This window comes from Taeniopygia guttata, chromosome Z, assembly GCF_048771995.1.
Source record: "Taeniopygia guttata chromosome Z, bTaeGut7.mat, whole genome shotgun sequence".
Lineage (NCBI taxonomy): Eukaryota > Metazoa > Chordata > Aves > Passeriformes > Estrildidae > Taeniopygia > Taeniopygia guttata.
Genome location: NC_133063.1, coordinates 16,269,066 through 16,288,194, shown reverse-complemented (window position 1 = coordinate 16,288,194; position 19,129 = coordinate 16,269,066). Strand labels below are relative to the sequence as shown.

Here is a 19,129-nt window from a genome sequence, read left to right as displayed (position 1 = left end):
ATCATAAAAGACTTAATACTTACTCTGATCATCAGACACAAAATGAAAAACATTTAATATAAAGTTGCAACTAACTTGGGTAGGGTCTTCTATTAAGGCAGACACAATTATGTCAATAGGGTTACAATTACAGAGTCATCACTAAGGACAAAAATATTTAAAACCTTTGATAGTCAACATAAAATTTATCCTCTCAACCTCCTGGCCCCAAATAGTTTTATAAAATTATTGATCAATGACATGAGGTAATGCTGAAGCACTTCTGGTTTTATCCATCTCTGATGTACATCCAATGATACTGCTTTATGCTTAATTATATCGAATTTCATCTTCCATTTAACTACCTCATCAGGCTGTTTTATGAAGACTTTAGTCCACTGAAATATTTGTAAGATTTTTACCCTCTAATTAATCACAAATCCTTTACACCTATGTTGAATGGAGCATAACACAGCTTGAGGTAGGCCACTTATGTCACTAAATCTTCTTAGTAAGAGCCTTCACAAAATTGCCTTTTCCTTCTCACTATTTTCCCACCCTTCCCCCCAGCTTTCCTCAGTTACTTATGCCCCAAAGTACTTTCTCTCTTATTCAATGTGTGCAGTTTCTTTAGAAGCATTTGGTGAGGAAGCTATTTTGGAAGCTTTTTTAAATCAAAGTGTTCTATATTGACTGACTCATTAGAGGTGAATACTGTGAATACTGTGAAGAAGGGGAAATGTAAATAGTACCATTAGCATGTAAAAGGAATCATCATTAAGCAAGAATCAAAGGCCACAGAAATTATACCAACCAGTAGTAAAAGATTTGGTAAACTCTAGCATCAATGTGGGTTTGTGCCTATATGCACTATGTCTAGTTAAATTATAATCAGAACTGAAAAGTTATAAAAACATACCCTTTCAGTATCAGAGAGAGGCAGAAGTCTGTTGTAGTCTTGGGTTTTGGAGGGGCAGGGGGTGCAGAGGGGGAGCTGTGGTCATTGCACATGCCCGAGTGCATGTGGCCTCCCTGTGCCTCATGGAAAGGGAGGCATGCTCAGCAGAGGTGTTCCTCTGCTAATGCCTCAGCCTTATGGATCCAGAAGCCATAGCTGAGGGCTTTTTTATTTACCAGACCTTCCAAGTCAGTCAGCCTTTAGGAATCCTGGGGGACTTCCCCAGAGCCACAAATAAAACTGACCAAGTTAAAGGAAATATTATTGCTGTTTGCTATTTGTTATATTGTGACTATTAACGATCCCTAAAGACTTATTCCAGTTCTGTAAAAGCAATATAGCAGAAAATAGTGCAATTCTTAACACTCTCAGATTCTAATTTAGAAATAAAGGACACAAGGGAGTTAGTTGCCTTATTTCCCCATATTTTCTGATGGAACTGAGAAAGTAAAGTGGCTTGCTCAGTCTTGTAGAAAACCATGATTATAAACAAGTTTCTTCCTACAGACAGAACCATTCTCTCTTCTAAAAGAGCACACTTTGTCAGTCATTGTAGCATGCATGTCTTTACTTCAGGGTCTGTTCAGTCCTCATTTTGGTTTAATTCCAAGTCACCTCAATAGGAGACCAGGGGCAAAGATGGACTGGCATATTTGTAGCATATGTGGAGAATTTGGACCATGAACCAAAAGGTCCAGGAACCTCTGAATTAAATCAGGATCTACTCTGTTCCCTGGTATGCTCCAGAGAAACAAGGCTGCAGAAATGGCTTGAACAACAGCTGCTACTCCTTGAGAAGCAAAGCATGCATCTCTTTCTTTTTCCATCACTACTTTGAGCTCACTGTTTATCACAAGCTCTTTGCCTCCGCATAGACTGCTCAGATTCACGCACTGGTTCACATGGCACTTGCAGGCTTGTTGTCATGGTGAGTTACCCTGAGAGATTTTTCAGGTCTCTATGTTGAGTGTCATGTGCCTACAGCAAATCTAAGGAGAGCAACAATGCTTCTCATTCAAGCTCACTGCCACCTCAGGGTGCAAAGGCAAGTGCTGGGGTCAGCCCAGCCACTCACCTATTGACAGAATTCCCTCAGCCCATGCAGCATGAGCACTGCTTCACAGCACAGCTGCTGTTGCATTCATTAAACTGTATTTGGAGGGACTGTCGAGCACAGATTATTCCTTTCAGATCTGTAGAGGAAGATGTCAAGGGACATTATTCCCTATTCTCTCTATTCTCCCTGTTCTCATTGCAAGGCTGGATGGGACCTTAAGCAATCTAGTCTAGTGGAAAGTGTCCCTGCCCATGGTGAGCAGTCTTTAAGGTCATCTGAGAAATCTTTAAGGTCACTTCCAGCCCAAACTGTCATGTGATTCTATATCTGTAAAAGGAGGATGAGAAGACAGTTTAAAGTCATTGTTTTTTCCAACCATTTAACTTACTTGTAAAATGCAAGGGGTTGAAAAGAACAGAGGAATGGAAACAACAAGAGTCAGAAATCACAAATCTGCTGAGTGTTGTCGAAGAGCAGGTAACCTCAAGGAAGTAGCCTCAAAGCCTAGTATGTTCTTACCTTCCTGAAGATTTTGGTTATCCTTTTCTCAGGAAGAGTCTCCCAGTGTGGTTTGAGAAATTTTATTGTTAAAAAAAAGAATTCAGATGTTGAATTGTGCATGCTGTGAACATTTCAATTGAAAATAATTGTAGTCTTATTTTCACATCCTCTAAATTTATTAATACTGTAATTCTGTAGCTAAACACAGAACAAAAGCATAGTTTTTTAATCTGTCCTGCAGCAGCATTACTGAGTCAAAATATGAAGGCTTCAGTACTGCAACTCATTGGAGCTGCAGATCAAGCTGTCACAGTTAGAAGGTTTTGAGCTGGGGCTCTCAGGAACAAACCACAAGCTGTCGGTAGAATTGTCTGCACAGTGGCCTGTACTCATACAACCAACAGGCAACTCAAGGGATTCCTCTTCTGTAAGGCCTTGCCGGTGCCACAGGCTACATGGTTTCTGTGTCTGTAGAAGATAGCTATTAAACACATTCCAGCAGTGTACTGATATTTGTTAAGTCATATGCAGCTGTAGAATAAATTGGTATGAATGAGGCACTAAAAGAAACAGCATTGAAAAAATCTAAGCCAGAGCTATCACCTGTTCTCACAGAGTGTAGTGCACTTCACTTGCTGTTGGCCAGCTGCCCTCTAGGTCTTCTCAGACCTATTCCCTCCTTTTGCAGATAAAGAGCTTACAGAGTACCCTTTGCATGGCAGTTTACAACAGCAAAAGAAGTTTGTGTATTTCTCTTTGCTGGCTAAGAGTTGACCAAAGTTAGGCAGACACTCACAAGTGAAAATAATGTATATAGAGAGATCTCTGGCTAAAAAATTGCTAACACACATTATTTTTAAAGAATTATGTCTCAATTACAGATCTCTTTCAAATTACAGAGGGAGAAAAGCTTAGGAATAAATCAATAACTTATTATATTTCTGTCTGCAAACATCTATGTCAAATTTTCAGTATACATATTTGTGCATCAAAAGTACAAGACCTGAAAAATTAATGATGTTAGAACGCCGAATAAAATTCCTTGCAAATGAAGGATAGCCCAGCTGAGTTTTCAAACAAGTCATTGCAGCATTTCTTCAGCTAGGACTTAATTTTACAGATTTTCTGTTTTGTGTCTCCAAAGAGACAAGACGTAGGTAAGAAAAGCAGGGATTAGTATTGCTAGAAAACCTTTGAAGTATCAGTCAGGGTGCCTTGACACAACAACAATTCTTTTGCTGTGTTAGTACAGTCTTACTTATGTCAGTAGACACCCATCAAAGCAGCTGACACCAATATGTGGCCTCATGCTATTATTTGGTCTGTCTGGTGGCTGTGAGTGGGGTAATTCTGTGGCATTTTACAGTCTGCTGCACAATTTCTCCTGATGAAATAAAATCAAAGGAAGTGAAGCAAACTCCCCATTGTACAGAAAATTTCTGAAGTTGTGAACACACATAACTGCCCTTTTACTGATCCTAGGAGTGGGCCAATTGTTTTTCCAAGAAAATTGAAAATGTGGTGTAATATCATGTGTACACCTCTCCAAGAGTGGAACTCACCTGTACTTGTGTATCTCCAGTGCTGGTGTTTCTGCATGAGCCAACAGTGGAGGCATGATGCTGGGTGGGTCTGAAAAGAGCCCACCCAGCATCAAATCAAATCAAATCAAAGAATTTGGTCAGATCAAGTTGAGATTTTACACCAACCATCTAAATAGTCAGCACCAGACAGGGTATACAGTTGTGTGTGTGTGTGGTCACCCAGATCTTTGGAGCACTGACCATTAGCCAGATTTTAAAAGAAGCAGTGAACTGTCACTGCTGAGGCAGTGAACATTGATACTATTGAAACAGATCAACATGGAAAACCCTTCAAGCCATGTCTGCATCTGAAAGGGCAGTATTAAGGTCATTTTCTACTTTAAACATAAAAGACAGTAATACTCAAATGCAGTATTTAATTTTGGTTTTTTTCTTTTGTTTCATCTTGTCAGCTCTTATCTTGTAATTGATTTAGTTCAGAGGCTCTTTTCAGTTAAGTGTACCTTCTTTTTCCTCTGTGTCTAAAATGCAGGTGGTCCGACCATACCAGACGATGTCCAATCCCATGAGCAAGCTGACAGTGCTCAACAGCATGCATTCTCATTTTATTTTGGCTGACAATGGTACTACTGGCAAATATGGAGCAGAGGTAAAGCTTCGTAGACACCTGGAAAAGCACATTTCACTTCAGAAGATAAATACAAGTGAGTAACGTTGCTTGTACTGCTTTATAATTGCAAAACCACTTAGTATAAAGAAGCAATAATTCTGCACGTTTAGTGGAGTGTTTGTACTGTCTATGGTGACCATGATCTAAGGAAAGCAAATAATGAAAAAAGACAAAATTTTATTTTAGAGTGCAATGGGTTTTAGAGTGCACAACACAAATAGCTGGATTTGTTTCTGCTAAGTTTCATGCAGTATTTGCTAAGTTTCAGATTCCACTCAGGTCTTTGGTAGACTGTCTTCCTTTGAACTCTGTACAATTAGGTTCTCCATCATTTAGTAAAGAATAAGGTGAAATTAGTACAGTTAAAGAAAAGGGTGACAGTACATAAGGGAGAGTTTTTTATTAAAAAGGTTTTGCAGGTTGAAGAGACACTGATATTTATAGGCAGTGAGAGGGTGCAATAAAAGTGCTGCTATACCTTTATACTGTGTTTATTAGTTTCTCCTAAGCAGTTGTAATTAGCCAAAGCCAGAAGCTGAGATATGAACTTAGGTGTTCCTTCCACTTCATTTTTTGCAACCCTGATGATATCACATCATGACCAGACTGAAACTCCAGTTTTTCCCTCAAAGTTATATTTTTCTTTTCATGTACCACTTTCCTACCTAAAAGGAAAAAATAGTTGCCTAAGTAAGCATTTCTGCATGAATAAAATAAAATATGATATCTCAATACTAGTATTATTTTTTTGTAATATACCCCCCTTGATGCTTGATGTAGTGTACAGATGCTTTGAGATGGGGACTCAATTTTAGTTCTATTTTTGGTCTCACAAACAAATATCAATGCTGTATCTCCATAAGATTTCTTTAGGAATGAAAACAGATTTAAATTTTCAAAAGTGATCATATCCAGCCTTTCTGCTACTAACTCTCTTTAAACATGCAGTTTTGAGGAAAGGTGAAAGTTTTGATTACATAGGCATGTGAAACTGGAATGAGACTAGGAAAAGCATTTAGCTCTCAGACATCGATAACAAGGAATTACAGGCAGGCCTAGTTGGATCAACATACACTAGAATGTTCCTCATGCTTGATAAAGTTTTCTGTATGATGAATATAATCTGTGCTTAAATTAAAATGTTGTGTCACTTGCAGCCTTCAACAGCACTGCATGAACTCCACTCACTACAGGTTTATTGCTTTTAGGACATCAAAGTTACATTGTTTTTTCTCAGAGAGCATTATGCACTAAATGTGTGCATCATAAGCAGTGGGTGTATGCCTGGGACCTTCCTTAGCAGATGTAGATAGTGTAATCTAATCCTAGTTTGACCAGCAGCAAAAAGGCACATTTGAAAATGGCATGTGAAAATACATAAAACTGTGGCATAAACAGTAATTTTGAAGCCCTTTAAAAGAAAAGTTGGGGCTTTTACAGTTTACAGCACAACATTTTGGTGGGAAAATAATATCTTAAAAAATAAATCTCTTGAGAGAGATTTAACTAAATTCAGATTTGGTCAAGAGGTTTATCTTTTAAAAAGTGACTGATGGATGAAACTACAGACTTAGGTGGTTCAAGTCAAATACTTGCCTGACTTCTTCAAGCATCTAAAAAAAATGAAGAACATTTCTTCTCTGGTTTCTTTCTACAGTACACCCCACACAGAAAAGTAAGTATCACCATTTTCACTTTCCTCTGTGACAAAGACTCTCCACCATTTAACCACTTGCTCCCTCTCTCTCTTATAAACACAAAGATACTTGGATATCACAACATTTCCTCCAAAGAGAAATGTGAAAAAATTGCTCAAAAAGAAGTCTGCCAATAAGATTTGTACATCTTGGTTTAGTGGCATCCAGAATGTTTCTCCAATATTTTGTTTTTCTTTGCTTTAAAAGAGGGTGGCTGAGTCTTGCCCACACTCCAGTTATTAGGAAGTTGACCATATGGATGAGAAAGACCACCTGCTTTGTTGGGTCAGCCAAACAGATGGCAAATTTCTGATGCTTTTCTTTACCCTTATTTATAGCAGAGCAATGTAGATCCTTCATACTGTGCATGACAGGGCATTGCTGCCAAGGGATTTTTATCCAAATGGGAGTCTGTGCAGCCATGCATGTATGTCTTTATTTACCATAATGCTTGCAAGCATATGGAGTGGGGGAAAACACTGACAGCATCACCATTTTCTTTATGAGAGAACCGGGAAAAGGTGCAATTTTTTATTAATCCCTAAAAAAAAGAGTCTGCTCTAGAAAACAGAAATATTTAGGAACTCGTAAACAATTGATAACTTTTTCTTTCATAGACTGCCCCTCAACAATAGTGCTGAAAGTAGATTTTATTCTTATTTTTAAGCCTTCCTGAGTTTTACATGCTAGGCTTGTCATTTCTTCTTATCTAATTTCCTTTGCTTTAACTTCGTTTTTCTCCAGTGCAGTGATAGCTCTACTGGATATTTAGGGTCACATACAGTTCACAAAGGGAAGCTTTAAACTTGTTCTCACATATTAAAGACACAGAAAATGGCATCCCCTTCAAATAGGCTAGAACAGTGGCAGTCTCTTTTATAAAATTTAAGACTCAATTGGGTCATTAAATATGTCAGGTAATTCTGAAAGTCTCAGCTTTTTTTATTCCTAATATGGCATCATTATCAGTTATTCATCAGTAACCAATTTCTTGAATTGGTGTACTATAAAATAAGAATAAGAACAGGAATAATAAGAGGAAGAAGAACAAGAAGAATCTCCAATTATGCCTCTTAAGAACACTGGGGAAAATACTTTATCAAGTGTTCTGTTTTCCATTACTTTTTTAGGTTTTACCACTTGTATTGCTCTTATTTTGTTCCCAGCAAATACTCAGGAACTAAGAAATGCTTTTCAGAAAAGCAGAGGGTGACATTTGTGGCCCTGAACCTGCAGGTTCAGCACAGAGTCACTCTGTTGTGCAATTACCTAGAGGTTAATTTGATACTTTAATGCTCAGCACAGGTTTTTCTTATTTTCACAAAGGAAGACTTTTAACACAGCCCAACAACCATCTCTTAAAGTGAGCCTCAATTTGTCTCAAAGTCATGGAGTTTCAAAGTGCATCATTTCAAAGTGCATAATATATGTTGAAAATAAGAACTTTTCTGAAAGTCTTTCAAGACCAAAAGGAAATATTCAAAGTAATTTGATCATAAATGTTTCTGGTTTCCAATTCAAACAAATATTTGGGTCCTGGATTTTTTGCAGAATTTTCAAGGCACAGAGATCACTTGAAGACACACACTGTAAGGAAGGAAAGATATCTTTGTAACTATCTCTGCCATAGAGTTTATTTGTATAGCATTACATGGTTAACTCAATGGTTCATGTAAAAGTTTTTACATTGAAATATGGAGTCCATACTATTCAAAAATATTGCATTAATGAGCAGAAGATTCTCAGGATAAGGGTATAGATATTTTTAATGTAATAAAATGCCCCAGCTTGAAACAGAGATGCAAAAATTGGAGGGCAATCATTTTTCCATCTCTAATGCTTTCCTTACATTGTTCCATGGCAGGAAGGGATGTCAGCATGTCAGGCTGACGTAATCCACCACTGCCAGTTTACTGATTTCTGATTCACTGCTTCTGGAACTGCTCAAGGGATTAAACTCTGTGTCATTGCCTTGGACACAAGACAGTTCACAGCTGTCTGTAGAATAACATTACCCATAGACTGGAACCTCTGAAGGTCCCCAGTGTGAATCTCCTCTCAAAGAGGAGTATTTGCAATGCTGAATAAGTTTATCTATAGCTTCATCTAGCCCATAACCCCCAATAATTAATATTCAACCATCTATAAGGACTCAAGCAAAAGGTTTACAAACTTTCTCCAACCCCATCACCAGTGTGTTATCTGAAGCCACAAACTGCTATTTTTTAGACATTTTCCCTTCAGAGAACCTCACCCTATGAAGAAAAATATGCCTCTGACACCTTTTTAATCATCACTGCAAGTTGTACAACAGGTATAGGATAACGCCTTAAACTCTTTTTCAAAAGCTTAAACAATCACTGGTGTCTCAAACTCTCGTCCTTAGGCATATGCTCTAGGCATCTTTCCTCTGGATGTTTGCCAGTTTCTCCTTATCTTTCATGGACAACCCAAACCTGCGTCCAGTGCTTCAGCTACAGCCCTGCTAGTGATGAACAGAGTGAGCATGGGACAAAACCCCACACTTGACACACTGGTCTGATATAGCCCAAGTACTTGGCATGCTTCATGCACACCAAGAGCATGCTGGTGCCTCACTCTCATGTGGGCACCCACTGTAACCCTGAGTCCATGGCCTAAGGATATGGTTATCTGATTAAAACAAAAAATCTGGTTTATTCTGAACATCCACAATTTACATTGAAATTATTTTTTAAGAATGAACACAGAAAAATTGCAATTTGTGTGGAATTTTTCAAGTTTAGACTTAATTTTCCTAAATATCATACAAGTCCTTACTGTCTTTGAGACCTAAAATCCATTTAAAACAATATAGTCTAATTAATTATAACAATAACTAGCAGTCATTAGGTATCCGTCCTCAGAATATAGTCTGCCATGATACTGTAGGCCTAAGATTTAATTATTCTTTTTCTAAAGTTCATGTGCATCCCTCAGTCTCATCTCATATAGAGTATTCTTTGCTTTGAGTCATTCTAAAATGTTATGTTTCAATACTAAATTTTATTCAGAAGGAATAGAATTTCTTCTTTTCTTTTTCTCCTTTCCCTGATGCCTGGGAAGTCTTCAATATATTATAAACTTTTTGTACCTTTTACAACTGCTTTTTCCAAAAGGTTGTATACTTAGACCTTCTTTCCAATGGGTCACAATGGTGCAAAGAAATGTTTCCAAACAAGCTGTTTTGAAAAAAAAAAAAAAGGGCAGAAAAGTTTTCACCAGTATTGCCGCTGGTCTCAAAATCAATGGATATTTTGTGATCACTCAAGATGCGAAAGTGTAGCTACTCTATTTTTTCCCCATCCTGTGGGAATACTAGTGGTCAATACAGAACAAGAACTTTATGTGTCACCAAACAGATGATGTAATCTATAAACAGAGAAAGGAAATAAATGAAGCATCTAATTACTAGAGATTACCTATTGCAAATTCTGCAATGATAACATTTCTGGACACTAGCAAACTATTTTTCCAAAGTGCTGTAGAATGGCCTGGTCATTTGCTAAGATGAACTTCATTGCCATTTCTGCAGAACGTTGCTGAGTAATGCAATCGGTCATGGTTTGACCCAGAAATAAAGAAGAAATCTGTCTACAAAATGTGTGTTGGAAGTTACAAATCATAAAATATTCATTCATGCTACTCCACAGATGGTTAGATTAAATTGCCAATATAGCAACTCGGCTAATACATTTGATTTGAGGACTGTTAATCATTTTCAGACAAAGTCACTCCAGTAGGTTGACATGCCATGGGTCTCACTCATTTTGTGATTACACAGAGCAATGCCTTCACATTAACAAGTATGGTCTAGAACTACTACATATTACATATAAAGGGCCTTTACCAGCACTTGCAGAAAAAAATCCTACCTGAAGCTTCTCCGTTTTGGCTCCGCACTCATGTTTGCATTTTTTATGATATGCAGTTCATTCCTTCTGTTTGCACTAAGGCCTTCCTTTCATATGAGATAGTTGCTATTAACTGACTTTTTATTGACTGAAATATTCTCAAGTCCAGAAAGAACTTACAACATGGTTGCCAGGCACTTGCATCACAAAAGCTTACTTTCCTTCATATGAGTGCTCTTACTGTAGCAGAGGAGCAAAACAAGGACATAGATTATTTATATATATAATGATCATTGCACATTGCACATTGCACTCTTTTAATTTGAATGAAAGGTGTTGTGAATTAATAAAATTGTTCTACATTGTTCTTTAAAAGAACATGTATAATTTTTTCATCAGAATCAGAATTTGATGTAACACATAGGATAGCATAGCACAGCATAGCATGCACTCATAGCATGTTCTTGTGTATACATAACCATTTGGCGAAACATACAATAATTTTCTGTCCTTCATGTACATTTCATGTCTTATACCACGTATATGTAAGTAATAAAATTTGTGTTTAGCATATGTTAGGAAGGAATGTGTCAGGAAATGGTAATGTAGTGGTTCAAAGAGCAGAATAAATAAGCTTTGTGTGATATTTGCATACCTGACAAATGGTCTTGAAAATAAACTCACCACATGCTAATGACATTTTATTTTTAGATTCAGATATTTTACTTATATTGAAGTCTTCACACATCAAAATATTAAAATCTTCGTCAGAAGACTGCTAGAATTTTCTGTTCTCTGTAACTGTCTCACAGATGTTTTACATTCTTAAAATTTGGGTTGGAAACAGATAGAGTCCAGTCAGTGAAGCAGTGATGTTCAAATTGGAGTTAACAGCTACCATGATAGATTAAAATGTAAAAAGATCTAATGTTTCCTCTAATGATTTAAAACATTATCTCATACTTATTAGATTTCTGACATTTTATAGTATTAGACACAGCCTCAGAGAAGGAAAGAGGCGGGTGAAAAGAACAAAATGAGGCAAAAGGACTTCACTAAAATGAGGAATGAGTATAACAAGCATAAGTAATGTCACCTAGCCAGCAGAAGTCCAGCCTGTGCTGATGAGGAGGGAAGACTTTTTTCTGCTATTGAAAACTCTTTTTTCTTCATAAAATTAACTACCACCTTCTTCTTCAGAAAGAGTTATCTGAAAAAAAAAAAGTCAAAGAAAAAAAGGTTATTTTCTTAGATTTTTAACAATTCCATTTCCAGGAGAGCCAGAAATAATGTAAAAATATAGATACTGAGCAAAAAACATATTTGAAACCAGAATGTTGAGCCAGAGGATGTAAAGGCAGTGTATGTTTAAGTGGAAATAGACCCCTTCAAAAAAAATCAGGTTGTTTGAAGTAGTTTGAAGTTGTTTGAAGTTTGCTTTATTTTGTATCTTTCATAAAATTTTCAACTTTTTATAAATCTTTTAACCTATATACTCTATAGCTTTTTTGAAGATTACAAGAACCACTTTACACTGCTAGGTCTGTTCCTACACATTGAAGCATATTGAGGTTTCTGAGGAAGACGACCACACCAAATCCTTAGGGTGTGTAGATATACCTTGTGAAACTAATACTCTTCTTTTGAACAGTGCATTTTTGGAGGAATTGTAACCCAGACCACAGAGGACTAAATGCAGAATTTTACTGTTCATTATCATGCTGCAGTTATTCTAATTTTAAACATGCCATTTGCTGCCATTAATTTTAAACATGCCAAGATTTGCTCTACCTCCACTATATGCTGTTGGAAAAACAGACACACCATAGTCATTGGAACTTGCAACCTTGCATTTATAATTTCTTCTTTATAGAGTTGGTTTATGTAGTTGAGTTTTCGTAGGCCTTTGAGAAAAATTACCTCTGAGTAAGGAACTGATAGATAAAGTTGAGTGATTTCATTAGGTAGAGAAAGCAGTTTAGACAGTATCATATGTCAGCAGTATCTGTTCATGTGACCCGTGGACTTCCCTTTGTCATCCTATGCCTGAGAATATATGAAGGGGGCTGGGGAGGCAAAGGGACGTTCAACTGTCATCACCAGCACCTTCTCTGACCATTACATCATCATCAAATGCATTGGAATTCTCATTTGATTCAGATTTTTCCTTCATGTTCTGTGCGGTCCTAGATGTATTTTCATAACTACATAGCTGGGAAGATCTAGGTACAGACTACTTTCTAGGAGAGGAAGTCTGCTGCAAGATTGAAAACTTGACTCCTGTGAAATTTCAGTAAAATCCAGAACTGCTTGAAGTTTTGACTCATTTCAGATTTTGCTAGAGATTGAAAACTTGAGGTTTTTTCATGAAAAGCCTCATGATGTTTGTTGATCAGGCTGAATCAACAAACTGAAGACAAACATACCTCAGAAAGGGCTGAGAAAGCACCAGGTTAAAAATCATTCTTGGAGCACACAATAGACCCATGAAAGTGGATTTATAAATTGTTTTAATTAACTTGATTTTAAGCAGATGCGTTTGTTTAAAACACATGTTTTCATATGATTCATATCAAAGAAAAAGAGTACAGTGGATTTCAGCTCCCTAATTTTTGGATGGTTTAGATTTATTGAATATATAAAGCTGCAAAACTAAGAAGCATTATTTTAGGATGAATCCACTTCAGCCAAATTTCTGCTGTTCTGTATCTCACCTGTTGTAGTTTTCTAAAGCAGGTAAGAATACGTGATAATTTTCTGAGATTACATAGATTCAAATATGTTGAAAAATAAGTAAAATATGACAAGGAAAAACACCTCAATATGTAATATGAAGTAGTGTAGAATTTGGTTACATTACAATGCAATAACTTCCTAAAGTGCTGCATACAATATTGTGGTAGTGCTCACATCCAAAGGGAGCCAGGGAAAGCACCAGGGAAAATAAACAGAATGTGAGAATTTCTGAAACTGTAGTTGCTCCTGTGTGTCTTAGGCCATTGCCTATTGGTGATGAGCTCCAAGAAGAGTGAAACCAGTTAGGTCCTCTGGTGCTGCCCTAATAAGCAGTTGACTGCAAGGACAGATAGGGTAAGTTCTGACTGAAATCCACAAAGGCTCTTGTGTGTGTTTGTGTGTCTTTGATCTTGAAGTGCCAGCTTTTTTGAACTATGTATTGCCATTTTATAGAAGGTAACCAAGTGGTTGCTTGGAAGCTTGTGAGGCTCACAAATCCCAGGATTTAGTCTTACACAGGCCCTTCCCATGTCACATTTCTTCTGAGGACTCTCTAAACTTTATGCTTCAGCAAAGACAAGTAAAAAAAATCAAAAGAAGATACCACAAATCTTTTCTTGTTACTATGCTGGATTCCCTTCTGAGAAGTTTTTAGGATCAGTAAATAATTAAATGAAGATATGGTTCCAGGTGTCAAGTCCAGAGATTTGTCTGTCAATGTCATGTCTGCCAGGATGGCAGATACATCAGAAGATGGATTTAGAGCGGTGAGGAAGGAGCACTGAACAAATAGAAATTAGAATTAAAGTATCAAGGTAGAGCAGAAGAGAAAGGAAGACAGACTGGGACAAATATAATACAATTATACTCCTAGCAAAGATGAGATAAAAGAGGATTATGGATTAAGCAGGAGACAGAAATGAAGTGAAAATGTGATTGGGCTACCAAAAGGGAAATAATAAAGATAAAAATGCAGAATGGATGTTAGCTTAAAAAGGGGAATAAGCAGAATGAATGAAAACTACAAAGGCAAAAAGCAAAGATTAACAAAATAAAAATCATAGTAGTGATTTTAAATTCTGTTTGGGAAGCAGGAAAAGAAAAAGGAAATTATAGGAAATTATGTTCAACAAGCCTACAGTAGAAATATCAAAAAATAAATCGAAAATAAAAAACTAGTCAAATTGTTGTGAGCTTCCCTTTATTACTGGTATTCCCTTTATTAGTGGTTGTGTATCATTCAATCACACTTAATCTTCTAGTTCGGTGAATTTCAGGAAGACAGCAAATGTTCTTAGATTTTTTTTTGTATTGGCTTACCAGATTAGTTTGATTTCTTTAGGCATGGTGCTGGTAATGAGTCTCCAAACAAATGGATGTTCCCCTTAATTTCTGAATATGGAAAACTATTAAAGGTGCTCAGAAAAGAGTAGAATTAGTTTGATCTCTTTATTCTCTCATTCTTTTTTGTTTTTTTTTTTTTTTTAATTTGTAAGTTTCTCTCCTTTTGTTATGGAATAGTTCTTGAAGGATTAAAAGAAGTACTCGTCTTATCTTTGCCATACCTGGAATAAGCGGTTCTGCTCTAGTGAAGATGCTTGGGACAAGGGATGTGGAAAAGGAAAAGCTGACTGTAAAAAGTGCAGCTATGTGAAATTAGGTTTGAACTAGATGTGACATTTCGGGGATGTTCCTGTACTTCTGGGCAATAAAACCCAGCATTCTTTTCCATCATCCTGCTAAAGCAAGATCCATTCATTTTCTTCCAGTTATGATCACATAGTAATGTAATTGTTCTAGTGGCAAACATATTGCAGCTGTGATTTCAAGAGCTGGAGCTTGCAGATACATTGTATGTATCTCTTTGCCTTTTGCTATTGATATTTTAGCCAAAAAGGTGTCATACACATCAGAAGGTGTTTCCAAAAAGCTTCCTGAAAACAAATACTTAGAAAAAGACCCAAGCTGTAATGTTATTTCAGTGTAACCTAATATGAAGGATCTGGATTATTTTAGGATGTTCTGTTATCACTTAGACTTTCTGAGGTAGTTGGGACCATAGGGAGTACCACATAGACGTCCAGAGGTGAAGCAGACACATTTGTGTGGTCAAACTTTTTGAAGACTGTTGTGAATTCAATATAATTTTAAATATATTTAAACATCACTTACCCTGCAGTTACACATGCTGTGTTAACAACCAAAGAGCAATTTTAGTTGACTCTGCATTACTGTAAGGCAAATATTGGTTAAGAAACTAAAAATTATTTTCCTCAATCTTTTAAGGTTGCACCAGGTCTTCTGCTTATTAAGATTTCAGGTCATGTTTAATTGTTTACCCATTCTGTATAGGTAGCTTGCATGAGGATAGCCAAGTACTTTGTAAACACTTGGACTAAAATGTTTCTGGAAGCCACAGGTTTTATGTGGAGTTTCTTTCAGCTGTTGTTAATACATCACACTGCTGCATACTCTGCTTGTCCCATGAAGCATTGCAGTAGCCTAGAAAGTGAACTTCTAAGACAGATTTCTTGAGATAAGGACTTACTTTATTTTTCTTTAACTTACTAGAACCTCTAAACTCTAATATGATTTGCAAGACCCCTTAAGCCTCTCAAAAAATTGTAAGAAAATGCTATTTTGCAGTGTTTAAAATACAAACGAATAAGGCTGATTTGTCAACTTACACTAAAAAATCATAGTTCATCATATATATTTAGGTTAAAACTAAGGTCAGATTTTATCAAAATGTAGTTTAAAGCTGTCAAAGTTCTTGTAACTGCATCAGTATTGTTACTGAACTTCACAACTGTTTTATCAATCATCCACTGACAATCAAATGAGATTTTCTACTAAATACGTGAAGTAAACAATCCTTGTGTTAAAAGGCCCTGGAGTATATAACTTCATCCATTGAATTAATAGCCTGTATCTGGCAACATGTCATCTGTTTGATGCAATTAAAGCTTTTTTTACACTATATGGAGCATTTGTGCAAAATGATCTGTGTGCCTTTCTATGCACTGTGCACTGACAAACACTTGTAGGAACTCTAACATGGCTAAACCTGTTGATTTGTATTTTTGAATTTGGTTGTCAGTCAGTAAGACAGCATTGAGTTTACTACTCACAGAAGCCATTATCCTAGGGGAATTTTGCAGTTAGAACAGTAGTCTTGCCCACAGGCAGCAGATCCTTTGCAGGATGTACACAAGGTAGTGGTGCGAATCAGTTCTAAAGCCTGTCATAGGAATCGTCTGCTGCTAAGAGTCTATTGTCTCATTATCTGAGATAGGCACAAGCCAAGCTGGGGTGTGATGACCAGTGGCGAAACCTGCTAATTTATGTACCCCACCATCTGCAGGACGTCTGGGTCCAGGAAGATTTAGCAATCTGTGGACCTGGAGGGTAGACCTGTGCAAAACTGTAGAGGCTCCTTGATCATGCAAATATACCTGCTGTCCCAAAGACCTGACAAACCCTTCCAGTTCAGTGATGCCTCCCACCACCCTGTGCATGCCTAGGGTAGGTTCAGGTTTACTTGGAAGGCTGAGTCCTGTTTCTACACTGCACAGATGAGCAGTGTGTGCCTTGTTAGGAAAAGACGTTGAGCTGTCAGTTTGACTGCTCAAGCACTGTGCAAAGGTTTGTGCAGGTTTACTCCGCCCCTCCTCTGGGACAGTTTGGGCTCTCTCAGTATGTCCACAGTTTTATGTGTAGCCTTAAGCCTGATGTTCTTCCATTGCATCCAGCCTCTGGAGATCTTGCTCTCCAGCTGCACATTGTGGATAAGGTGTGACACGCATGTCCAGCTGTTCATCACTGCTATGCTGGCTGGTGTGCAGTAACTTTCCAGCAGGATAGACACAGGCCCCAACTTGCCAAACAAATCCAAATAACTGCCAAACTCTGCAGTCCAAATTTCCAGGCAGGAAAAGGAAATTAACTTAGGACAACTTACACCAAAATGTCTGACCTGATGAAGGAGCAAAGGTGGCCAGCAGGAAATCAACTCAGGTGTGTCTTCCACCACACAGTGTTATGATACTGCAATTAGACACATTTCCACCAGGTTAGTCAATTAGAGAACCTTTTTTTTATTTGACTGGACTCAGGGCTGAACTTAGGGATCGTATACAACATAGTGCTATATCCAAGTTACTCTTAAAACCATGCTTTAAAATATGAGTAGTAAATGCAATTTTTAGTAAATGAAGCTTTTTATTCACTTGTTAGTCTATAAAAATGTGGGTAACTCATGCTTAGCTCTTCACTAAAAGAAGTACTAATAATTTATAAGACAGTTATACATTATTTATAAATATACTCACAGTATAAAATATTCATGTTTTCCCAAGAACTGGGAAAACAAAACAGGGCTTCTGCAAAGCATACTAGATATTTTTTAGTCCCTTTTCACACAACACAGACATTTATGCAGCTTTTCCTTCCTTCTATTTCCAAATACATTCATCTCTTCTAATTTAATATTTTAATTTACATATTACAGCATTACAGCTGTGTCAAGGGGAAAATGATGAGGGTGTTCGTATATTAACAGGAAGACCTACATGTGCTATTTGGTGCACATTGGAAAAAAATGTTCTGATGTGTATATACTTTCCTGGAATCCCAATTGTCAGAAAATCTCATTGGCTCTGCTGCTGACCACAAAGTCAATAGCACAGTAACAAACCTTTAAGTTGACTACATAAATCTTTTGCACAATATTGCAGGTCTAATTCCACCAGCAGTATCCACCATACCTGACACTGTGAAACACTAAGCAGTTTAGTCTACCCTGCAAAAATCTATACTTACTGAAATGCTCAAAGTGAGAGTTACTGTTTTAGAAATCAGTATAATGATGAGCCTCAGGTCTTTGATACTTTCTTCTTTTTTGCATTATACTGCATGAAAATAATGACTTCTTTTTCTGTATTCTAATAATGAAGTCATGAGAGGCTACCTGTACTTTTGAATTTATAGCAGAAATATTAAGGTTTTAATATGTGAATTGAAGAGCTTATTAAACAGTAATATGCCAGTTAGTACAAGATGTTTCCCACATACCTGCTATTGGATACAAATTTAGTATTTCTTTTGAAAATCTCAGAGAAAAAAAATCTCCTGTCTGTCTAACAATTTTTAATAACACAGAATAAAAATGCAGAGACCATTCTTAAGTTGGGAAACTTTTGATTTTGCAACCAGATGTTTTTCATCTTGAACTATTATTTAAGTCATAAACATCACTGTGATAACACATTAGTCAGCATTCACAGCCAATTTCAAGTACACACATATACTGCTAGACAAGAAATTTCCCCTTTCTGAAAGGAGAAGCAAAAAAGACTTTTTCAAACCAAAGCTCATCCTAGAAATGCTTTAAAAAGTGAACTAATTAAATTTAAAAATAAATCCTCCATGTAATTATCAGATGACCAAAATTTTTCAGATATTTAAAATAATTCATCCAAACCTAAAAGGTTTCTCTTTAAATAAAAAACTGATTAACATGTAATTTGGTGCCTTCTAGAAAACAGAAAAAAGTACTCAGATATGTAAAAATGAATTGCACTTTCTTCTGTGTTTGGATGACAACACCAAGTCTTTCCTGATAATAATGCATTCCCCTGTACCAAAAAAGGTTCTCTGCAGTTTCAGATTGTGTGATATTTCAGTGTAGTGCATTAATGCTACTCTCACCTGGAATTTTTGGTAAATTCCACAAAAGCACATGAAGGGAAAACTTCCTTGTTGATTCATTGGACTGTCCATTATAGTGCTTGGCATAAAGTTCCTGCCTTCTGGATGTATGCTAGGAGGCAGCAGTTCCAGCACTGTAGTCCAGTTTTATGTTAGCAAGGTTTCATTGTGGCACTGCCTCCTTTCTGTGAATCTCAACTCATGCAAGAAACTTCTTTTGTAATGGTGTCCTTGACATTGTAAGGAATGTATTACCTCTGCATTTAGCACCTCACCTCACAGCCTGCCGTTGTCTTTCCAAATGAAGTGTCTGAAACCAAAGGCTCCCTGTGGATCTGTGAGGCACTGCCAGCCCCTTTGCAGACTATTGTATACTGTGCATGCACAACCTGAAGTAGAGCTATTA

The 19,129-nt window shown here is 36.9% G+C and overlaps 1 protein-coding gene and 1 non-coding gene across 10 annotated transcripts in view; both read left to right on the top strand.

Moving 5' to 3' along the window:
• Window positions 1-19,129, top strand: part of TRPM3 (transient receptor potential cation channel subfamily M member 3) — a 400,684-nt gene that overhangs the window by 274,674 nt on the left and 106,881 nt on the right. For all 9 annotated transcript variants that reach the window (XM_072922315.1, XM_072922316.1, XM_041711361.2 and 6 more), the window contains exon 6: window positions 4,572-4,743. In XM_072922315.1, coding sequence (XP_072778416.1) covers window positions 4,572-4,743 — 172 coding nt within the window. The remainder of the gene's footprint in view (window positions 1-4,571; window positions 4,744-19,129) is intronic.
• On the top strand, window positions 12,295-12,366 carry MIR204-1 (microRNA mir-204-1). Its single transcript, NR_049099.1, has one exon. It is a non-coding gene; the product is annotated as a microRNA mir-204-1 (primary transcript).